Raw genomic sequence first — 24,401 nt, forward strand, 5'->3', positions numbered from 1 at the left:
GGTAAACAGCCTCCGGGTGGTTTGGGCAATTTTCTACCTTCCTATGAAAATGCTTCACATTGCAATGTATTCCAGGGCATGTTAACTATCTCATAGATGAAAAGTGCCTGTACTATGTGGCTGCAGGTTCACACAAGTTACTTACCATGAGACAGAGATTTATGTGGCATGACTTCTTGGCAGCAACTAATGCAATCCAAGCAACTCAAAAATTGAGCCTTCGTATGAGCACTGCAGGAGTTAATGTGAAACTGGACTATGGAGTCATACACTTAAGAGAATAATTGGATGTGATACTCAGCATAGACTTGTGGAAGTGGTGGCCTTATAACATTTTGGATAATTTAATCATGTTTTCCCATGCTACTAGGACTAGCCACTGCTGTGAAGAAGTGGCAGGGTGGGGGGAACCTGTTCTGGTGCAGGGTTGGGTGAGATCAGCTTTTCAACATCGCGGTATATCACCAGCCAAACATTGTGATCTGGTGATATACCGCAATGTTGAAAAAACAAGCTGCATTGGCCTCAGCCTGCGAGGCGCCAGGGGAAATTGCTGCAGCTCTCAGTGCGGTTTCACCCCAGCACCTAGATGTTTGTACGGCTTAGCTGGGGCACGGGAGGGCTCTTGATCCCCAGCTGAGCCATCCCTAGTGCTCCCCCTGCTCGCAGATGAGTGGGGAGAGCATCGGGGATCCTCTGCGTGGCTCTGCCAAGGATGGAGAGGCCTTCCCATCCCTGGTGGAGGCTCCCCGTGCTTGTGCGGGGCTGGGGGATCCCTTAACTGATTAGAGGGGAGCGCCAACTGCACACTCCTCAACTGAGCAGTTAAAAAATATGTAGTGATACCTCACTGATGCTGCTTTATTCCTCCCTCTGCGCAGTATGAGAGCAGAGTGGGATGGCGGTTTCACTCAGCAATATATCACTGGTGAAACTGCCATCGCTCCCGAGTCCCTCTGCCAGCAACGCTCGCTGAAGGATGTCACTAGCAGAGGGACTCAGCATTGGCAGTTTCACCAGCAATATACCGCTGAGTGAAGCCGACATCGCAGTCTGCTCCTCATACCGGTCCTGGGCGATAAATTGATATATCACCCAGGCCTGTTCTGGTGGTGTAGTAGTTAAGAGTGTTAGACTAGGACTAAGGAGACCTGAGTTCAAATTTCCACTCGGTTCACTTTACTGGGTGGTTCTACAAATAAATTGCATGAGGAGCGGGGAGAACCATGTACACTACCTTGAGCTCCTTGAGGAAAACGGTATGTAGATTTAAATAGTGTCATTTCACTAAGCCGAAACAGAAGGAAGGACTTTGACTTGCGCTTGTCATTATTGGCAACAGATGTAGGCAGAGTATTGGGCCTACTTTAGTATTTCATGAAACCTGTACATTTTGACACACTAAACCAAATGCAGCTCACTAGCCATGTAATGTGACCTGATGACACATGACCCCACCCAATACAGGAAACATAAAGCAAGAGAGTTCATGACTCCCACTCCCCACCCCCCGACATGGGCTACTGTATATGACTGCAAAGCTTTGTAGGCCTAAGTTTGTCTTTCTGTGACCGTAACAGGAATAGCAACCCATTCCTTTTCTTCCTGAGGTAACTTGGTTCACCATAAGGTCTGGATGCTGGTGCCATAGAAAAATAGTATCCAATTATTAGTGTGTAAAACATCCACTGTTATCAACCAGCAGGAAGCAGGTTTTAGAAGTATAATAATAATAATAATAATAATAATAATAATAATAATATAAAAATACATCATCCTACCTTGGTTGAAATAAACCACCATGCCTGACGAACTGTTTGTGTCAACTGAATAACCATTTTGTTTTAGTTCGCTTGCCTCTGCAATGTATGTTTGTTCAGATTAGCATAAGAGCCTGTTGGATAAAACAAATGGCCCATCTAGTCCAGCATCCTGTTCTCACTGTGGCCCACCAGATGCCTGTGGAAACCCAAAAGCAGGATTCAAGCACAAGAGAACTCTCCCCTTTTGTGGTTTTCCAGCGACTGGTATTCAGAAGTGTTGCTGCCTCCAACTGTGGAGGCAGAGCATAGCCACCGATAGCTAGCCCACTCCTGCATGCATTTGTCTAATCTTGTTTTAAAGCTGTCTAGGTTGGTGGCCATTATTGCTTTGTCTGTGCTGAATGAGGACGCTACTTCCTTTTACCTGCCTGAATCTTCCAATACTCAACATCATTCAGTTCTAGTGTAATGGGGGGGGGGGGTTACGTATGCATAATTTTATAAATTTCTATCGTTCCACATCTTACTCAACTTTTATAAGGTCCCAAATACTGCAACCTTTTACAACTCTGCAATATCTTTTTAGAGGTGAGGGGACCAGAACTCTACACAGTATTCCAAATGTGGTTCCACCATATATTTGCCACAATGGCATTGTGATAGCAGCTTTTATTTTCTAATGATTCCTAGCATAGAATTTGCCTTTTTACAGCTGCCACACACTGGGTTGACATCTTTATTGAGTTATTTACTACACTCCCAAGGTCTTGTTCCTGGTCAGTCACTAGACATGGGTGGAATCTGAAGAGGCACATAGGTGAGAGCTGAACTTTTTCTACATTACTTTCATTTCATTCACATTTTACCCAACCCTGTCCGGTCACTTCCAGTATCTTCCAGGTTGAGGGGAAAGTGTCTGCAGCAATGAAGTGCACACACGCATATGGGAAAGTCTAAAAATCAGATACTCGTTTTTTTAAATCAGTTTTTAAAGTTCTCCTGTCAAAGGGTGGGTGTGTATTTGTCCTATATTGCAGTTCATATTTATGTACACTTTAGGAAATCTGTGGCTCTATAGCCATGCTGAGTTACTAACCAATATTCCCTTTTTGTGAATCAAGGCAAAATGGATGAAATTTACAAGATCTCTTCCACTGAGAGGGTCCAGCAGGTGGAAAAGGAACTAGCTGTACAGCTGGAAGAACTAAAGACAGAAATAGAGGGAAATGGGAATCTGCAGGGGACACGGTATTGGTAAAGAGAACTATTTTCCTCAGACAGAAACATGGTTCTAGTGTAAATGAACTGCTCTGTTTCAATGCAACTCCCATGCATTTAATTGTTTGTTAATTGCAAGAGTAGATGCCTGTTACTATAATAACTATTATTTTATGTATTAAATTTATTAGTCGTTTGTTTGCCACTGCAACACAAAGCAACTCACTGTGTTTTAAGCAAACACATGCATACATTAAAACCAGCATAAAAAATTGAATTATTATTTTAGCTTCATGATAAAGTCTCAATTAAAATAAATAAATAAAGATTCTATTTTTTAAAAAAAAACTAGAAACAACCCACCCACACAAGAAGATAATAGATAATTAAAAGCCAAAGCCCTAATGAAAAGGAAATGTTTTTGCCCAGCACCTAAAAACCATGGCAGCAGGTAAGCCTCTCTGAGGAGAGCATTCCCCAAGCAAAGAACTACCACTGAAAAGGCTCATACACGAGTCGCCACTCTCAAGACCTCCCATGGAAGGGGGCACACAAAGAAGGGCTTGAGATGATGACTGCAGCATCCTGGTCGGTTCATATGTAGCATTTATCATACATTGATTTTTCTGTGTGGTGTGTTTGCTTTCTCTAATTCAATCAAATATTATAGTGGAGCAGTGGCTTTCAGCCTAGGCCCAACCTGTAGCATGGTACTTATTTTCACTTTAGTTTAAAATCCATAAATATTGCTAACTTTACTTGCTCTTTCTAGTTCTGTCCTGCTCTCCTTTCTCAAAGTGTGAGATGAACTACCCATTGAAATTAAATGGATTAGGGTGTTGAAAACTGTCACTTTGACTGAATCCTGCTAAACGTTTATGTTTTGTTCAAAATGCGTGACTCCATTCAGCACAGAGAACCTCTTCCAAAGGAGATGGCCAGTCAATCTACCCGAATCTAGTTTCTGAGAGCATCTGCTGCACATCCATTCATCCAACAAGCATTCTGGTGTGCTGCTTGTGATTTATGAATATGTCAGAGGACCATTTTGCTAAAAGCAGGGATCTGCCAATGGGCAAAAATGAAAGAGTTGTCATGGGCAGGGTGGCAGTGTATTCATAGCTACTGCAGGCATAAACTATATGAATTTTACAAGTTTTTCAGATGATTGACTAATGTACTGAATAGTAGATACCACATTGTTTTCAAGTATTTTGTTGCTAATTCTACATTTCTCTAAAGGAAGTTTGGTAATCTTTCATAGCTCTGTCCCCCTCCCAAAAGATGTTGATTACTTCAGAAGAGAAAGGGAATTGGCGCTGAAGAAATGTTTACAAGTAAGTGATGAAAATGTCAGTGTGAAAATACCTCATTAGATAACGTTGTAAAAGTCTCAGAGAAACCAGCCTCAGGTAATGCTGCAGTCCTGTGCCTCATGTTTACCTGTCCTACTGAACTCAGTGATGCTTGCCTCTGAGTAAGCATGGTTAGGATAAGCCTGAAGTTCAGTCTTTTTTAGTAAATAATCTGTATTCTATTATTTCAGCTTTTATAGTTTTTACAGGAAAATAAATTGGGGGATACGAGTGCAGTAATAAGCCCAGTGCAGCTTGTAAGAACATGTAAAACCTTCTTAATCCTCTGTGAAGGGTCTGGATCCATCTGGCACTGTTAAAGTGGTGTCTGATGTCCACTGAGACTAGTAGGGTGGAAGGCAGAAGGCCAACAGTAGGTGGAGCTAGAGCCCATGACAACTAATTCTAGATTTGCCCCTATTCATGTCCCTGCTGAGTTCTATAAGGTTAACAATGTCATGTAATTCATCTTGTTCATTTATTTATTTTTAAGTTAAATGTTTTGCAATAACCATATGACATTCCTACTGAGAGGACGACATTAACGTTTCTTTCCTTAGTGTGAAAACCTGCCTTTTCACTAACCAGTAGTAACATGAAAAGGTTTTTAAAATCCTCTGTTAAAGTAGCACCAGTGGTTGTTTCCCCCACAGAATTTTCACTCTTGCAGTTTGGTTGCAGCCCACCTTTCTGCTGCCTCCACCTTCTCTGCACGACTCCAGTTCTCATTGTTGCTTCTGGGAGTGACCCTGTTTAACTTCTGGCTGGCTGGTGACTGTGGGTGCTGTAGACAGAATGAGTTGTGTTTTATTAACCCATCACCACAACTCACACACTTAATTAGCTCTTTTGGAAAAACCAAATGTGTGCAATATCAGTGGTACTCATAAGTACTACAGCCAGGCAAAGAAACAATGAAGTGGAGGGGCGAGGTAGAGACTTGGAAACACCTTTTTTTCTTTCCTTTCCAGACAGTGTGTGAGAGAGACAGGTGCTTTCTTTACTTCCTTCTGTCGTTTCCTCTACTTGAAGGGGGCAGGGGAGAAGAAACAGCACATGTGTTTTGCTGGGTGTGCACGTACATGTGCTGTTGAATAAAGAAGGGACAGACTGAAGAGCAGATGGTTGGGAGGAGGGAAGAATAGCTAAAAGAGTACAACACGTGTGGTTCTTGAAGCCCTACCTCCAGGTGGTTATACATGCACAAAGCAGTCAGACGTGGACCTGCAGAGGTCAGCAAAGGACAAATTGAAAAAGAAAACATTTTCAGTTGCGGTGCAGATGAATCCCGAGATCAAGCGCAAAGAAGCTGACAGCCAGCGCCACTTCTATGTAAATAAGAAGGCAGGCAGGTGGGATCTGGTTTGGTGGGACCGTGACCCATTTGGCCTAACGGTACGGCCTCCAGTGTTTACTTCAGTAACCTTTTGGATTTTTAAGTCTAGTATGATAATTAACTAGCAGTGTTTTTTCTAGTTCTTTAATTCAGTAATTAAGTTCTCACTATCATAGGGACTCAGGATGAAGAATATTAACCGTAGTATATCCCGTTCCCCATGGGATCACAAACACTATATTGAACTGAAAAAGGAGAGGGGAAATTCTGGAAAAGGAAATATATTTATGATCTCAATCAACCTTTCTAGGGTCTTCATCTTAATCTAAGACAGTGCTCTTAACCCTCTGTGGGTTATGGACCCTTTGAGAGTCTGATGAAAGCTATGGACTCCCTCCTCAGAAAAATATGTGTGCGCACACGCACACACACACTATTTATTGCTTTGGAAAAAAATTGTGCTAGGTTCACAGACCTCTGAAACCCACTCTAGAATATGAAATTAAAAACAGCTTTAGTGTTCAAAACTTTCAAATGAAAGTGTTTTTGACATGTGTAGAACTCAACTGCTGCACCTAGGGTGTCCTGAACGTACAGAACTTAATTTCAGAGCAAAATTATTTTTCTGTCCTTCATTTACAGGTGGCGGAGGCAAAGCCTCTTGTAATTCAGGCTGATCTCATGCAGAGGGAGCTAGAGATCTGTCTAAAAAGAGAATATACATTTGAAAGCTTACCTTTGTTACTGCACCAGGTAATATTTGTCATGTTTGTGATTTGAAGACTCATTTGGCATTTTTCAGTGTGAATTTGCTATCATGGGCAAACATGAAATGAAGCTTCATACAGCTATGTCTGTGAATAAAAATAGGTGCCTTTATGTAGACTTTTTTTTTTTACAAATGCTACAACCGATATTTAGTATGCTCACAAGTTGGTTTTCACTGTGGCAGCAGCACAAGGAATACCCTGTACATCTGATGGCAAGGGCATAGCTTCATTCAGCTGATTGCTTATCAAATGCCAGGAATAATCAATTGATAATTCCCAGGTAGGAGTTAATGATTAAGGATGTTTCCCCTTAATTATCAGTCAATTTGCAGGGTGTGGTCTAAGATCACTGCTCTGCAAGCTGTTCTGTGTGACAGAAAAGAAGGCAGTTACTCTTTGCATTGTGCAAAGAGCCACTGAAAGAGAGAGATTTGAGAGACTTTAGTTTGATTTAGCTTTAAAAAGGGCAGGTTCCAAACAGCTGCTTAGCCTTGTGACTTCTGTGCTTTGGGGATCTGATACAGGATTAGTATCTGCCTAAAGTAGGATTCTGTTGGCTTCCGTTGTACTCTGCTTATATATATGTAAACAGATATAAGCCTCCAGTGTGCTGCTTTCCCTGTCATCCAGCGGAAACCAGTGCAGCCCCAGGCTTCTTGCTTTACTGAGAAGCGAGGAGAGCATAACAGCAGCAGAGCAAGAGTGATTGTTCCTTTACATGATACAAAATATGATTATATTTGTTCTTCTCCACAGAAGTTGTACAGGGGAGCAGGAGAATATGGGCCAAGTTCCACATAATTACTTTGACTGGGGGTGGGGAACCTCAGGCCCAGTGGCCCAAGGTGGCCCTTTGCAAATCTTTGGGGTCCATCCCCAGGCCGCATCCTCTCTCTGATCTCAATTGATTTTGACTAGAGGGAATATACTCTTGAACAGTGATAGTTTTCTAGAAAAAGAGATGCCAGAACTTGCCACAAACACCTCCCTTGTTCTATTGGAACCCACCCGAGAGGTGCTGGAACTGAGTTCCGGCGAGTTCCAGCTGAAAATAAGCTCTGCTCTTGAACTGTGAACGTGTCTGTTGCCTGTGGGATGGAGTGGAGAAACTTCTGAATTGTGTGTGTCCATAACATAGCCTATTGTACAAAGGTGTAATAATAATATCCATTGCTCCACCCATTTTTGACCTCCAGCATGTGGCCTCTGGATGGTTGCAAATAGGGAAAGTGGCCCTTGGTCTAAAAAAGATTCCCAACCCCTGACCCAGGTCTTACTTTGGACTCATTGTAGTGCACTGGAATGTTTTGCTTTGCCCCATTTGGACAGCTGATTCCATACTGCATCCTGTTTTTCAAACGCTTCTCCATTCCTTTCCTTTTCAGTATTTTGCATGTGCTAATAAAAGAGGCTTATCAGTAGGTCACTACTCCCTGATATACACTTAGGTCTGGCCATTTCCTTGAAGGAAATTAGTTTTGACAACTCAAAACCTTTCATAAATTCCAGCACCTATAAATCTGTAGTGATGTATTCTGGAAACAATGCCACTGTGGCGTTTTAAAAAAAAAATAATAAAAAAATTCTGTTGCTTTTTGTATAGTTTTTTACAGACAGAATCACGCAGCTGGTCCAAAGCAAATATTTACACATGCTTAGATGGAAGAGATTTTGTCAGCACAGCAGTGTTATTGAGCAATTCTATCCTTTGTACCAGGTATGCTAATCTCATAGTGCCACAGATGCTAAAAATAGAATCATAGATTTGTTGAGTTGGAATAGGAACATGGGTTTTCCTCCCAGGTGTGTAATAAAAGCTCAGCTGTGAGTTTGGCTTGATTTCCTTTGCATGTAGGGGACAGAACTGTAAATATGTACATACGGTTGAATCCAACTAAATCCTGCTTGGAAATAGAGCCCTTAAAATCAACAGATGCAACTGACTTAATCCCATTGGGTCTACTCTGAATATGTATAGATACAACCCATTGTTTTCTTTCTGTATAAATGAAGTTCACCTTATAATGCTCAGTAAACGTTATGTGCAAGATTATGTGCCTCATACGTAATTAATCATAATGGGCAGCATCCAGTTGTGACAGCCCTCTATGGCAACCTCATTCTCAGTGTGTAGCTCAAAACTCAGATCCAGTGGATATCATGCACTTGCAAAAGGATGCTGCCTAGCCCCTGTTGCAATATTATCCTTACACTTGGTCAAAATGAAGCATGTGCACTGCTGCTTGCACAGCAATGGCAACTCTCAAACACTTTGAGCTAATGTGAATTTCAATAATAATAATAATAATAATAATAATAATAATAATAATAATGGTACTGCTCCTTCATCAAGGAATAAAAGTTTCCCTGTTTGTAGAAAAAAAGACTGTAAAAGCCTTTCCCCCTGCTATGCTAATTTTCTATGTGCAGGAACTGTGCATAGTAACTATTACAAATAGGAGATTCGGTGCCCTGGCAATCTGAAGTGCCAAAGTCTATGGAAGTTATACCATAAGTGCCTCTTCCATGTGTAAATCAGTTTTAATATTGAAAACCAGAGGCTCAGGGGACTGTTAAAAGGACATGGACCATATCGGCAATTCCAGTTATTAAGATGTCAGCAGCCTGTGGTTGTTTTGAAGATGTCTATTAAAAGAGTCTTGTGTTCTCAGTATTTATTGGTGCATGGACCTCCATACAGTGAAAAGCTCTGAAGACCTTTTTTTTTAAAGCCCTTTCCAAAACATTGTTTTTCAGATTTTATCTAGAGGACTACATCCCCCCTCCCCCACAAATGGCACACTCCTGTTCATGATTTGAGACTCCTTCTTCGGAGGGAAAGGCTAAAGCAAGGATGTTCTAGATAATTAATTAATCTTTCTGAGAAAATAATGTCTCTTCTCTCTATCTCCCTAGAAACAAGTGGCTCATATTATGCAGGAGTACAATGACGCTGTTCAAAGGGCAGCAAGATTGTCAAGTGCCCGGGAGAACTTCCTGGCAGGAAAGGAAAACCCTACAAATTTAGTGACCCAAGAAGACCTGGCTATTTACACACAGTGGCTAGTATGTCACCTGCACTCACTTAAGACCATCCATAACTACCTTCAGGTGAGATGACAATTATAGACTGTAAAAATGAATAACTTAATTATGGAACCTTTGGGTCCCACTTGTGCTTTGAATACAAACACTAAATGCAAAATATGTGTTCTTCTCTGTAGGTACTCCAGTACTTGCCTGTATCTCATAGAATGGAGATTAACAGACATCCTGTCTGGGGTGATGGTGATAAATTCAAAGCTGTTGGCAAAACTGTATATTTGTCTCCCAGTATCCAGCTCTCTATTCACCCTGACACATCAGCAACAGATGGTAAGAAGGAATTACCCTCATGTGCCTTAGGGCCTCGCTGTACAATGCAGCAATACGGCATTAGTTTGCAGTTGTTGCGTGTGGTCTGTCTTTCCCAAGTTTCCCTTCTGTTGTTGGGATATTGCATTTTCCAAGCATGCAAACTGTTATATTGGTGCTGGGGGAAATACAGAGTACTCCCCATTTGTTTTCTGTGCATTGCTAATTACATGCGGTGTGTGGAATTGAGCTGTTCAAGCTTCACAAAGGAGACGGGCCATAGCTCAGTAGTAGACCACCTGCTTTGGATGCCAGTGGGTCTTGGGTTCTGCCCTCGGCAGGGGTGCCTGTCCCATTTCACCACCTGAGGTGAAATGAGAAGATATCCCACTGCTGCTGAAGCCTCACTTACTGGGGTTGCGCAGTGACAGCTTCTGTTAACATCTCCAGAAGTCTCACGAGATCTTGCAGAGTTCTCACAAGATCGCGCCACCACACAGAATTCCGCCACTTGAGGCAGCTGCTTTAGTCTGCCTTATGGGCAGGTTGTCCCTGGCCCTCTGCATCTTCAGGTAAGACTGGGAAGGACAAACCCTGTCAGAAATCCTGAAGAACCACTGCTAGTCAGTGCAAACGATACTGAGCTAAGATGAATCAATGACCTGACTCAGCATAAGGCAGTTTCCTGTAATCCTATTCCTACAATTTGAGCGTTAACAAGGGCATACCATACGGTCCTTCCACTCTCTCAACCTTTCAATCTAAGCAAAGGCCATTTCAGGATAGCAGCCAGGTGGGGATATGTAGATATACGCAGACAACATCTGGGCATTTATTCTGAAAGGAAATGAACTTTTATGGAGACAGAAAGTTAATCACGATGATTTGCTTCTTTGCTGTTTACTTTCAGCGACGCATTGTCCAGGAACATTTGTTTTATAGTGTTATATTAAATAAGGTCTCCAACTCAGTCCGCTTTATAGATCTAAGCTTGATAGATTAAACAGAAAATTGATTAAGCAAAACATTAAAAGCTAAGATAGAGCCAAGTGTAGAACAGGAACACAGATGGCCCATTACTGCCAAGCAGTGAGATAACAAATTAGATTACATATAACTCTACAGATCCTCAGGAGCCTTATTGAACTTTAGCAAGTTGTTGCATGGTGATTAAAATTCTTGGTGTGTCAATGAGCTGCTGTACAAAGGACACCTGTGTGGTATAGTGACATCTGGGATTCATAGTATGACTTGGAAGAAGTTTATCATCAGAAACAAAAGGATACCTTGAAGGGCTGCTGCAAAAGTCTTGAAAGCACAAGACAGAAGCTGGTTACTAGTTCTCAAGCTGTATTAGTACAGTTTGAAATTGAGCTCAACAAGAAAACTTAATAAGAAACTGAGGCTTATCATGCAACCCAAAATAAGTGTTGACTCACCAAATATCTTCATAGCAGGGGGCTCTGCTGTTCAAGAGTAACCATTTTTTGTTATGACCCCAGAATACAGTTACAAATATGGAATTTGGGGTGTGCATCTCACAATAACGTTTTTGTGCCACCACAAAACACACCCACAAGTTTAGAGGAGTGTCCTCTATGAGGTTAAATAGAGTCATAGCAGTCCCAACACTTAGCACAAGACATTGACAGCTGTGTAGGCACATGTTAATAATTGCCAATACAGTGGTACCTCGGGTTAAGTACTTAATTCGTTCCGGAGGTCCGTTCTTAACCTGAAACTGTTCTTAACCTGAAGCACCATTTTAGCTAATGGGGCCTCCTGCTGCCGCCGTGCCGCCGGAGCATGATTTCTGTTCTCATCCTGAAGCAAAGTTCTTAACCCAAGGTACTATTTCTGGGTTAACGGAGTCTGTAACCTGAAGCATCTGTAACCTGAAGCGTATGTAACCTGAGGTACCACTGTATATGTAGAAGTATAAGGAACAGGGGGTGTGCATCTCTCTGCAAGCGCTGGTCCACACTAAATCATAAACCCACATATCCAGATGGATGTAATGTATAGAAGATGGCATAGAAGTGTCTGGGCCAATGCTTCATTTTGGTGTGATATACTGTCATACATGGTAACATTGTCATCTGGGGTTATCACGTGCTAATGAATATTGTACAAAAATGTTGTGATGGTTCATAATTGTGGTGGTTCTTGAATGGGAGAGCCTTCCAGTTAGAGAAGATGGGCCAAAGCTTACTTTGGAATGCAGGGGCATATAAATCTCAGTTCTTTTAAGTCGTTCTATTGAACTGTGTTTCAAACTGTCAGGTGAATAAAAAACTGGGAGCTCATGCCGCCAAGATTTTTGCAACAGCCCAACTATATTTACATCCTTTTATTTGTGATTTTAGGCTTACAACCTGGCCATTCAAAAGGCTGGCCATATACTTTCCCCCCGCTCCAGTCTTCCTCAGTGGCCTACTGTAATTTTAATAGTTATGAGGGCTGGGTGTAATATTGTATATATATAATGATGCACCACCAGAAGCATAAATTCACCTGAAGGCAACTTGGCAGCATTACAAAGTTTGTTTTATGCATCTTTTCAGTTTATTCTTGCTCTCTTATAGGATTCCAAGCCATACTTCCCCAACACACTGCAGAAATTGAGGAACTAAAGCCTCAACTCAGATGTTTACTTTCTAAATTTTGTATCAGCTATGATGTGGAAGACCTGAAGCATTCTGCTGATGAGATGGAACTTTTTTCTATGGTAATTTAATGGTTGCTCTTATATTACTGTATACAATATGTATACTGATGTGGTCCCTCCCTCTGCTCCCACTGAAAGTCTACAGCTAAAAGAATAAACAGTTCAACCAATTATTTACTTTGATATCAGCGGAGTTAAGTCTATAATGATCTCCCTTCTGAATTTTTTATGATCCTCCAAAGTGTAATAGTAAGGAATTTGGGGCAAAATCCAGAGTAATATAAGTACAATTAAATCCCATTTTAAGTCAGTAGAAATTCATTATGATGTTCAATGAAGCTTAAGTGCATACTACTCCTCTCTCTGAACTATCTAACATAGTAACTATTTTGCAGTGCTCAGTGGAAACCTATGTTTACTAGTAGGGCATCTTTTTCCTGGGATGCTTAGGTCATGCATGAGTTTAGAAGCATTTTCAGTAAACAACAGACAATGAGAACATTTCCTGTTTATGATGCTGGAACGCCTGGATCGGAAACCTGGGGTATCAGAGACCCCAACATGGCTTTGAAAAAGAGAGCCAACTGGATTCCTTTCATAAAGGTAATAAGAGCTGCATTTGGGTGATCTGATAAATTGACTGCTCAGGCTAAAGGAAGCTGCTCTAAAGCATCTAAATTCCCAGCTTCTCATTAGCAAACCATGTGTACTCATCTTGAGTTGAAGTGGGTTAAATGGTCTCAGTTCAAAGGCCCTTGTCCAGAAACTTGGCATGTGCAGAAATCTGATTGGCTGCTACCTTTGACAGAGCTGATTGGATATTTGGACAGAGTAGCAGGGTGCCTGGATTCATCCCTTCCACAAGTGGTTAGCACTAAGAGCAGCAAGCAAATGGTAAGATCTTTGCACACATTCATTTCTGTACAACATTGGCACACCTGGATCAAGCCCAAATCTGCTGAGTGCTAGGGTTTTTTTTTCATGCAAAGCATCCTTTAGTTCCTGTATGTGCAAATTTGTGCACACAAAACAATTCAGTATGTCCCAATCACCTGTGCTGCATTAGGATGAGGAATGTATTTTCTTTATGTTCCTTACACATGGTTTTTTTACTGACAAGCAGATTAAACCTAACCAAGATCCATGGCAGCAAAAAATGTTCAGGAAACTGAACCATCGGAAGGTTGATGAACTGCTGCAGATTCAGTCAAAATTTTTAGAGGTAATAAAAACTGCTGAGTAACTGCTTCTCCACTCCCCACGTCCATTTTTTTGCATTTCAAGGTTCTTGGTATATTTCTAACTTGTATCCACTTCTATCAAACCTGTCTCCAATTTGTGTGATATGTAGCAGGTTTACATTAAATTACGGTATTTATTTTTACTTTAAGTGAATCAAAACCCTTTTGGGTATTTCAGGATGAAGTTTTTAAAAAATCTACACTCATTAACAGGAAAGAATTCCACAGTCAGTGATTCCAAAGACTGTTTTTACTCAGGACACCATGAACTTTCATTTTCGGATTTTGTCTTTGCGATTTATAGTGGGGTAGTGGTTTTTTTTTAAAGTACTCTTATGTTATGTCTAAACTTATTTGCCATTCCTGAAATTTCAAATCACTCAGTTGGATCCAGACAAAGTTAGTCTATATTATCTGAACTGTGGCTTCTTTTTTTGCTAAAAGTCAAAATATGTTGCTGTGACAAACTAGGTTTCCAATCCAGAACAGGTGATGGAGGTTCTTCAGGAGCAAGCATCTGCAGTGCTAGAGCCAAAATCAATGACATCGGCTTTTAGTACTTTTACATCTTCTTTTAATTCACAACAATATGATCAAATCTGGAACAAGATTTACCACAACTCCAGATTCCATCAGGTAAATATGCAGAAGATTTTATAAACTGAAATTTGTATAGGTCTCTATAGGGATTGTGTACATTTTCTTTTGGAATGAATTTTGTTACTTTTGAAGAGGATCCTCCAATTCAGGGTAAGTTCTAATATTATGTGACAAGTGAGCTCCCATTTGACTACCATGTATTTACGAAACTGCTGTCCTTGCTTTATTTTGTGATGACTTGCATTTTGCTTCATAATAGCTGGACCTGATAAAATGCCACCACCAAATCCTTGCCTTTTTATTACTTCAGATAATCAGGCATCAATATGAGTCATGACCGTAAGATTATCGCTCAGTGGGGTTGGTTTCATGAAAGTTGAGAGCATCGTTTATGATGCATGTATGACTAGTATCTCAAATGGAGTCCTGGAAGGTCTGTGTTCCAAAATACAACCCCACCACCCCACCAGTTACTTCTTTGTTTGTTGGTGACTTTGGCAGTGTAAGAGATTCTCAGTCTGCTTTGAAGTTGATAATGGTTTCTGTTATGTACTGAGTTGAATAGGATCCAAACTGCAGCAGTCTGATTGGTTCTAGAACAATAGGATTCAAAAGGCAGCAGTCTGGTTGGTCCTAGAACAATAGGATTCAGAATGCAGTAGTCTGATTGGTCCTAGAACAATGCAGCAGTATGATTGGTTGGCAGGAACCACCCAATCATGCTCCAGATAGAAGTGAATCCACAACCTGATTGGCTTACAGTAGAATTCCGGAATTAGCCAATCATGTGCAACCCATTGTGTAAATAATGTATATAAAGCAGATACCTTGAGGGGACTTTCATTCATTCCTCCTCACCACTATGAGCTGAATAAAGAGCATGAAATCACTTTGCGACTCTGAGTATATTTCACTGGCGACGAAGGTGGGATCCCGCTGAGCTGACTGCCACACACAGCACCGCAGCACCACCACCTGCCGCACCGCTGCCTCGCACCGTGTATCCAGGCTTCAGCTCCGGGACACAAGGAACTCAGAATGGCAACCGACAACAGCTTCTCACCGTTCAACCCAGCATCTGGAGACTGGGAAGCGTACGCCTCCCGTTTCACCTTCCTCCTAGAAGCCAAAGGGGTCACCGATGAAGAAGACGCCAAGAAGAGGGCAATATTCTTCAGCGTCTGCGGAGAGGAGACGTTTGAAATCGCCCGGGCTCTCCTTGCACCTGAAGACGTTGCTACTGTTCCATACAAAACAATAATGGAACAGCTGAAGGGGCACTTTTCGCCACAGCCCTCAGTGGTGGCTCGTCGAAATGCCTTCTACGCAAAGCGGCAAGCCCCTGGGGAAACCATAACTGGGTTTGTGACCTCTCTCCGCCAAGCTGCCCGGTTCTGCAACTTCTCAGAGCTGGAGAACATGCTTCGTGACCGCCTCGTCGGTGGCCTGAAGGATGAGAAGCTGCAACGACGCCTCTACGCTAAGAAGAACCTAACGTTCCAGGTTGCTCTGGAGGAGGCCCTGGCAACGGAAGCTGCCGAGAGGTCGACGCAAGAGGCACGGCCGAGCCAGCCGTCCCAACCGAGGGTCCACCACGAAGACCTCACCGACGACTCTGGATCCAACAGGGAGGAGGTGCACCGAGTACAGCAGCACACTCAAGCAGCCCACATACCACAGCTGCCTCGACGAGAAGGAGGGAACTGCGCAAGCTGTGGAGAAAGTCACGAGAGGAGGACCTGTCGTTTCCGCAACGCAGAGTGCAGGCAGTGCAGAAAATTGGGACACATCGCCCGGGTGTGTCGGGCTCGGCCCACCCGACGCCAGGCATCAGATGACCAATCCAAGAGCCCCAGGTCCCGGGGCCCAACGCACCAAGGCAACTCGACGGAGCTCACGGACTTCCAGGTATACCAGTTGCCCCACCCCAACGTAGAGAAAATTTATGTAGAGGTACAGATAGAGGGGGCCCCATGCCGCATGGAGCTTGACACGGGTTCAACTCTATCCATAATCTCGGCAAGGACCTTAAGGAAACTGTGTCCTACTGGGGGTCCCAAACTCAGGCCGGCCCCATTCACCCTCCGGGACTTCCAGAAACGTAAGGTCCCCACAATGGGGGTGGGGACCTTCAGGGTGCAATACCGAGGGCGGACGCGGCAACTGGACTTGCTTGTGGTCAAGGGCCCCTACATTAGCTTACTGGGATTGGCATGGTTTGGACCACTGGGGCTAGCCGTCACCGGGGTGAACCACACTACCTTACAAGTGGACGTGGATGCCATATGCAAGGAATTTCCAGGGGTTTTCGATGGGAAATTGGGACAGTATACGGGCCCCCCCATTGCTCTACAGCTTGACCCCGCTGTACGACCGGTCAGGCTCAAAGCCCGCCGGGTCCCGTTTGCCCTGAAACCCCGTATAGACGAGGAATTGGACCGACTCGTGGAGCAAGGAGTGCTGGAGCCGGTGCCTAATGCCCCCTGGGAAACCCCAATCGTCACACCCGTCAAGCCTAATGGTTCGGTCCGCATCTGCGCAGACTACAAATGTACCATAAACAAGGCCCTCACGGCCCATGCATACCCAGTGCCAGTGGTCAGCCATGTCCTTGCTACCCTGGCTGGGTCGAAAATTTTTGGCAAGCTGGACCTGGCCCAAGCATATCAACAGCTGCCAGTAGATGAGGCCACAGCAGAGGCACAGACAATTGTGACTCACAGAGGAGCGTTCAGGGTAAAGCGGCTGCAATTCGGTGTCAGCGTGGCACCAGGCATATTCCAGAATCTAATGGACTCTCTCCTTAAAGGGATTCCTGGTGTCACCCCCTTCTTCGATGATGTGTTGATTGCCGGGCCCACACCCGAGGAGTTTGAGGACCGCCTCCGCACCGTTCTGCACCGTTTCCAGACGGCGGGTCTCAAGGTGAAGCGGGAAAAATGTCTACTAGGAGTGCCTCAGGTGGACTTTCTGGGATTTATGGTGGACGCAGAAGGGGTCCACCCGACTGGGGACAAGGTACGGGCCATTTGTGATGCCCCAGCGCCCAAGAACAAGACTGAACTTCAGGCCTTCTTGGGACTATTGAATTTTTACCATTCCTTCCTTCCCCACAAGGCGGCGGTAGCGGAGCCCCTACACAGACTCCTGGACAAGCGGGCCCCTTGGGTGTGGGGCCAGCGCCAGGAGGCCGCATTCCAGGCAGTCAAGGACTTGCTTGTCTCAAACTCGGTCTTGGCACACTTCGACGAGAGGCTGCCGGTGGTGCTAGCATGCGACGCCTCACCCTATGGCATTGGCGCTGTCCTGGGACACCAACTCCCGGATGGAAGAGAGATACCGGTGGCATACTTTTCCCAGACACTCAACGCAACCGAGCGGAACTACTCGCAAATCGACAAGGAGGGTCTGGCAATCGTGAAGGGAGTAAAAAAATTCCATGATTTCTTGTACGGGCGGCCCTTCACCGTGGTGACTGACCACAAGCCGTTGCTTGGCTTGTTTGCCCCCGAAAAGCAGACCCCCCAAGTGCTGTCTCCTCGTGTCCTCAGGTGGTCAATTTTCCTTGCCAGCTACCAGTATGCACTGATTCACCGCCCTGGGAAGGCGATGGGCCATGCGGACGCCCTCAGCAGGCTACCACTACCGGAAACAGGCCCCGACCCAGCACCTGCACAAGAGGTTATGAGCCTGGAGCTGCTTCCCGACCGCCCCATTCAGGCACAAGAAGTTGCACACCATTCCAAGAAAGATAGGGTCATCTCCCGGGTCCTGGACTGGGTGTGGAGGGGATGGCCCAGCAGCAGCCCCGGGCCAGAATTCGCCAGCTACGCAACCCGCAAACATGAACTGTCGGCCCACAAGGGGTGCCTGTTATGGGGAAGCAGGGTCGTTGTTCCCCAGCCCCTCCGCAAAAGGGTCCTCACAGCCCTACACGAGACACACCCAGGGGTAGTAAGAATGAAGGCCCTTGCCAGGAGTTATGTGTGGTGGCCGGGGATCGACGGAGAGATAGAGGCCTGGGTCAAACACTGCCAGGCCTGCCAAGAATCCCGCCCAGATCCCCCAAGGGCCCCAGTCCAGTCCTGGGAGTCCGCCCGAGCACCATGGTCACGCCTGCATGTGGACTTTGCTGGCCCCTTTCAGGGGAAAACATTCTTCATAGTGGTGGACTCCTACACCAAATGGCTGGAAGTCGCACTGGTACCGTCCACTTCTACATCCGCAGCCATCCGGGTACTACGCAGGCTGTTTGCAACCCACGGGCTCCCTGACACTCTCGTCTCAGACAACGGGACTGCATTTACGTCAGGAGAATTCCAAACCTTCACAGCGCAGAACGCCATCCGCCACATCCGTTCGGCGCCATTCCACCCTGCCACCAATGGCCAAGCAGAACGCATGGTGCGGACCACCAAGGACACCCTTCGCCGCATGACGCAAGGGGATTGGGAGTACCGCCTTGCCACATTCCTTCTAGCACAGCACAGCACCCCCAGCTCAACGACTGGCCGGAGCCCCGCTGAACTACTAATGGGTCGGCGCCTTGCAATTAGATTGGACCGCCTTCACCCCGATAGAGCTCAGGATGAGGTAGTGGTGGGGGAAGGCAGGAACCCCCGGACCTTCAAGGCCCAGGACCCAGTGTACGCAAAGAATTTTGGGGCAGGCCCTGCATGGGTACCCGCCACAGTCACCAGGGTCACTGGCCCCGTGTCGTACGAGGTGCTAACAGATGGGGGGCAATGCTGGCGCCGCCACTGCGACCAGATACGGCGACGATTCCCGGGAGAAAACCAGGAGGAGGAGGACAGGTCAGAGGAGTCCCAAGGGAACAGTGGGGCAGTGCGGTCCATAGAGCAGCAGGGGCAAGCAGGAGAGGCAGAATCAGTAAATACAGAGAGGACCCGTGAGGCCGAAAGGACACCGGAACCAGAACCACGACTGAGCGAGCCGGTTGCGCCAGACCATACAGCCCCATCACAGCCAGCATCCTTGGAACACGAGCCAGAACCTGAACCCCGGACCAGGGAACACCCCAGGCCGCAACGCACACGTAGGCCGCCGGCGTACCTTGAGGACTATGAATGCAACCTCCCGGGCAGGACTGGAACTTAGAGGGGAGGGGTGTTATGTACTGAGTTGAATAGGATCCAAACTGCAGCAGTCTGATTGGTTCTAGAACAATAGGATTCAAAAGGCAGCAGTCTGGTTGGTCCTAGAACAATAGGATTCAGAATGCAGTAGTCTGATTGGTCCTAGAACAATGCAGCAGTATGATTGGTTGGCAGGAACCACCCAATCATGCTCCAGATAGAAGTGAATCCACAACCTGATTGGCTTACAGTAGAATTCCGGAATTAGCCAATCATGTGCAACCCATTGTGTAAATAATGTATATAAAGCAGATACCTTGAGGGGACTTTCATTCATTCCTCCTCACCACTATGAGCTGAATAAAGAGCATGAAATCACTTTGCGACTCTGAGTATATTTCAGTTTCTGAAAGTCCAAACAGGAACATAATACTTTTGTAAGAAAGAAATGGAGGAGGATGTTCCATTGCATAAGGAGAATCCTTGTGCTGGCGAAACATTGTCCTTAGTCCTGTGTTGAATACAATTCAGAATGTGTGACAGAGGGATGCCACCACCTCCTTGGAAAATAATGGAATAGAATGGAGAAATCTGCTTGGTACTTCTTTTTTGTAGTCCTTGGTAGGTAGCAAAGGTTGATCTCTTGGTCACCATATATTGCTGCTGTACTTGCCATTTTGATAGGTCACAAGTTGTACAAGCAACAAGAGAACCAGTGGGCTATGATGTAAGGATTCCTTTGTTCATAATTATATAGTTACAAAAAGCTTGAAAACGAAAATTTTTGTGTGTGTTTGTCTATAATAACTAGCCCTTAAATATGGACAGGAGCAAACCAGTGATGATGTTGATAATCCTACCATGGCAACTGGTGAGAAGGATATGGGACATTCCAACTTTAACAAGACCTCCACTTTTTCAAGAAAGAAAAAAGACCCAAGGTGAAATGAATATTGCCAGTTCTTCTGTGTGTGATGCTTATGTTTAATGCTAAAAATGCATGGGCTGTACCAAAGCTGTCAAAACACAAATGGAAGGGCAGCTTGCTCAAATTGCAAGCACTTACCCAGGCATTGGGAAGGAAGTAGGAGGGCTCTAGGACCCTGGCAGAGCCTCACACCTCTTTCCCAAAGCTTGGTTTAAGGCGGTACCACAGGGATTGGGGGGAGGGCGTCAAATGGCCTCACACTGGGCAGCATATTATCAAGGTCCACCCCTGCATATGTGTACCTACTGGCACCACCTTAAATGTGATTGCACTAACACACTCTCCTGGGCCTTCTAAATGTTGTTCTGTTCTGGAGGTTTCCATGTGAGTGATTACAGTAGGAGCTTTACCTCCTAGAAAGCAAATATAAAGAGATTATGCAATTTAGATGTAACTGAGAATCTCTGTGAGGAACAGTAATTTAATTAAATTTCTCCTTCTTGGGGGAAAAATGTAGTTACACAACGACCTTGCAGCTGCTGGGGTTAGATGAGGACATGGAGGCCGACAGCAAGGGGCTTCCCATGAGGAAAGGAGCCTACTTATCTCTCCGTCTTTTGTGTCACTTGCAAATCCGAGAGCTGCAGGTAAAAAGAAAAATCACGTTCAAATGTTCATATTATGCAAGACTGTACATAATAAGACTTATTTTTATTTCGTCGTAACCGTCTCATTTGTACTAGAGAATTTGTTTGGGCATCCTCAACTACTTCAGATCCGTTGAAAGAACCCTAACCATCAGCACCTCGGGTCTTGCCTTGAGTGCCGGCCATCTGGTCTCCACTGCTGAAGATTCCTGTTGGGTAAATGCAGCCAAAGGGGGAAGTGGTGCCTATGGTGGTCTTGGGTCACACCCTTATGTGCATTACACACCAGCTGACTATAAGGTGAGGCATTTGGGTACTTTGTAAAATAGCTTCATAGACAGACACATGAATAAATAGGTGCGGCACCAAGGTCAACTGGTGCTCCAGCTGACCTTGCATGCAGAAGGGCCCTGGTTCAATCCCTGCCACTTCCAGCTCCCTGGAGAATTGCTGCCAATTGGAGGAGAGGATCTGAGATAGATGGACCAATGGTCTGACTTAGTGTAAGGCAGCTTCCTGGAGTAGGTCCTGCATGTTAGAGGATATAGCATATGGGGGCATTTAGGGAAATCCCCAGTCTCCTTACAACCCCAGCTCTGTTTACGACAAGCTGTATTTACCCAAGCTGATGAAGTGCAGGTCATAAAATCAAAGCCATATGCCTTGTGCCTTATGCAGAAACGCATTTGAGTGTTCCACATCTGACACAGAGTTATAGATTTCTTATCTCTGTTCAAAGGTCGAAGCAGACAAATTAACATTAGGCATATGCCTTCGTTGCATTGCTTTCAATGCCAGCCAAAGCCTTTTTTGCTTAGCCAGGCTACCCTGTTATGTAATTTTCTGGTGCACATTTGCTTTTCAAACTTTATTTCTCATTTGAAAAATAATTTTATTCTATCTACTGTTTTTGTCTGTTTTTATTGCTATTGTTAAATGGCTATTTTATACCATTTTATGTAAACTACTTATGGAGGGTGTTTTTAAAATTAAGTGGTGTATAAATTTCACTAACTAAATAAATGCAGCAAACACATGCACAAAGTCTCCCTCCTGTACACTGCAGCCTCCCCCATTACTAGAATTACTACCCTAATCATGTATTTTCAAAAGTGCCCCATGGATCTCATTGGGACTTGCTCACCAGCAAGCATGCTTAGTCTTTCAGCCTTAAAGCAATCTGTTCTATGGATGGGTCAGACTTTTAACATTCAAAATTTGCCTTCAGCTTGAAATTCACAAAAAATACGCTGCTTCCACTCCTAAATCTCATTGCCAATCAGAACTGAATCTTCCTCCACAAGTTTACAGCAGGTCAAACTCTTCCATACCTTTACAAAACTCTTGAAAGTTACACACACACATGTATGTACATATGCCCACATGCCCACATGTACATGCAGTGTTTTATTTGGTACTTCTAATATAGGCCTCATCATGTATTTATTTTTAATCTGTCCCTGGCACAGGTTCACAGTGTGCAGTTTATGGAGTTTGCAGAGGTAGAAAACCACGATGATTTTTACACCACAGAAGACATGTATGTTCACACCCAGGATCAGCGAGGGGCTTTTGTGATGTATGATGTAGCCCTCCAGGACCTGAAAGATCTAGAAAAGCAGCTTTTGCTTGTGGCAACCCAGTACATTGAGGCAGGGAAAGGTAAGAATCAGCACAGTTTGGTACACTTCTGCAAATGAGAAGGACAGAGAGGGGGGAAAGGAGCACAAATGGGAATGATCATTCACAAGGATGATCACCAGCCCAAAAGTTGGTATCCCAAAATCTCGGCCAGGGTGCCTGACTTTGCTAAATGTCAGTTTATAGTAAGCTGCTTATTGTCAGCTACTGAGCCAGCCTAGCAGAGTGGGACTCTGGACTGTTTTCATATAGCTGCGTGAAATGTTGAGGTCTATGTCAGTGTTTCCCAAACTTGGGTCTCCAGCTGTTTGTGGACTACAACTCCCACCATCCCTAACTAGCAAGACCAGTGACCAGGGATGATGGAAATTGTAGTCTGAAAACAGCTGCAGACCCAAGTTTGGGAAACACTGGTCTGTGTCGATGGTGACACAGCAAGCACCTTTAGGCACCTCATATGACAATGTATAGCCTCTATTTGTTGTTGGACTGGGGCAAGGGACCTTTTTCAAGTAGAGGACTACATTCCCCTGTGGGCAACCTTCCAAGGGCTGAATGTCAGTGGTGGGTGTGGCCAGAGGATGTCACTCTTTTGTGCAGCAAGCTTCTTTCCAGCCAGTGCCAGATTTACGTATAAGCTAAACAAGCTATAGCTTAGGGCCCCACTCTCTTGGGGGCCCCAAAAAAAATTAAAGGAAAAAAAACTGGATGTACATTTCCAAAATATGAGATGAAAAAACAAATAAAATAAAACCTACAAACAGCAACAGTGTTTGTGTTGTGTAGGCTCCTGTGATGTAATTAGGTCCATAAATTACCACATAGCATATATTCAACACAAGAAACAGCGACAATTTGTTGTTGACAAAGGGCAGCTGGACATATAAAGGGCCCCATTACCTTCAGTAGCTTAGGGCCTCATCAAACCTAAATCTGGCCCTGTTTCTAGCAATGTAAAACCCAGAGGTTTAACACACTCAACTCTCCAGCCTTCATCCAGGCAAGCAAGAGGTATCATTACAGTTCAAATATTAATCTCACCCAAGCAAAAGCACTTCAGAGGTTGTGGAACGAGGTTGGTGGGCTGTGTGTGGCTTGGGAGAGCCCTTGGAGCCAGATAGAGAGGTTTGGAGAGCCGCATTTTGTTAAGTAGGCATTGTTCTTCCTTAGCTTGCTGGTTTCTGTGGAAATGCCTGTTGTGCTGTTTTTCCTTTTCGAGGTCACAAAGCATGCCGTGATTCCAGTAATAGCAACTACTCAGCCTGGGCTCATGCATCAGTGGATCGATCTGCAGTAATCCTTGACCTTTGGACTTGTGAAACAGCTTTCTTAGAAAATAAATGGCAGGTGTATATATATATTCCCATATTATTTTTAAAAACCAACCAATCTGAGCTCCTGTTACATTCGATATTTTTTTAAATTAAAATTATTTCTCATCCTTGCTTCCAAAGTTGCCTAGGGCTCTCTCTGTGTGTTGGACTATTCAAACCAACTATACTTGCAAACAGCGATCATTAGCATTTTTGGAATACAGTATTTTATATCCCCTTTCCCCCAGTCATCTTTTGTTGTTGTTGTTGTTGTTTAGTCGTTTAGTCGTGTCCGACTCTTCGTGACCCCATGGACCAGAGCACGCCAGGCACTTCTGTCTACCACTGCCTCCCGCAGTTTGGTCAGACTCATGTTTGTAGCTTCGAAGACACTATCCAACCATCTCGTCCTCTGTCGTCCTCTTCTTCTTGTGCCCTCCATCTTTCCCAACATCAGAGTCTTTTCCAGGG

The 24,401-nt window shown here is 44.5% G+C and overlaps 1 protein-coding gene and 1 long non-coding RNA gene across 13 annotated transcripts in view; one reads left to right on the plus strand and one right to left on the minus strand.

Annotated features, from left to right (window-relative positions):
• LOC310760277 (uncharacterized protein) overlaps nucleotides 1–24,401 on the plus strand; it is a 60,676-nt gene that overhangs the window by 1,637 nt on the left and 34,638 nt on the right. For 3 of the 12 annotated variants that reach the window (XM_083608479.1, XM_083608473.1, XM_083608477.1), the window contains exons 2-17: nucleotides 2,476–2,580; nucleotides 2,885–3,017; nucleotides 4,246–4,318; nucleotides 6,315–6,425; nucleotides 8,046–8,159; nucleotides 9,359–9,553; nucleotides 9,667–9,817; nucleotides 12,382–12,524; nucleotides 12,915–13,067; nucleotides 13,588–13,686; nucleotides 14,177–14,341; nucleotides 20,230–20,342; nucleotides 20,847–20,976; nucleotides 21,073–21,276; nucleotides 22,446–22,638; nucleotides 23,837–23,964. In XM_083608479.1, coding sequence (XP_083464605.1) covers nucleotides 2,476–2,580; nucleotides 2,885–3,017; nucleotides 4,246–4,318; nucleotides 6,315–6,425; nucleotides 8,046–8,159; nucleotides 9,359–9,553; nucleotides 9,667–9,817; nucleotides 12,382–12,524; nucleotides 12,915–13,067; nucleotides 13,588–13,686; nucleotides 14,177–14,341; nucleotides 20,230–20,342; nucleotides 20,847–20,976; nucleotides 21,073–21,276; nucleotides 22,446–22,638; nucleotides 23,837–23,964 — 2,210 coding nt within the window. Of the gene's footprint in view, nucleotides 1–767; nucleotides 1,611–2,458; nucleotides 2,581–2,884; nucleotides 3,018–4,245; nucleotides 4,319–6,314; nucleotides 6,426–8,045; nucleotides 8,160–9,358; nucleotides 9,554–9,666; nucleotides 9,818–12,381; nucleotides 12,525–12,914; nucleotides 13,068–13,120; nucleotides 13,687–14,176; nucleotides 14,342–20,229; nucleotides 20,343–20,846; nucleotides 20,977–21,072; nucleotides 21,277–22,445; nucleotides 22,639–23,836; nucleotides 23,965–24,401 lie in introns of those variants that run through there. The other 9 variants (XM_083608482.1, XM_083608483.1, XM_083608474.1 and 6 more) reach the window with 9 other exon arrangements.
• Nucleotides 20,797–23,823, minus strand: LOC310760363. Its single transcript, XR_014546927.1, has 2 exons — nucleotides 23,518–23,823; nucleotides 20,797–20,970 (listed from the first exon to the last, which is right to left on the minus strand). It is a non-coding gene; the product is annotated as an uncharacterized lncRNA (long non-coding RNA).

This window comes from Podarcis filfolensis, assembly GCF_964270895.1.
Source record: "Podarcis filfolensis genome assembly, chromosome: 3".
Lineage (NCBI taxonomy): Eukaryota > Metazoa > Chordata > Lepidosauria > Squamata > Lacertidae > Podarcis > Podarcis filfolensis.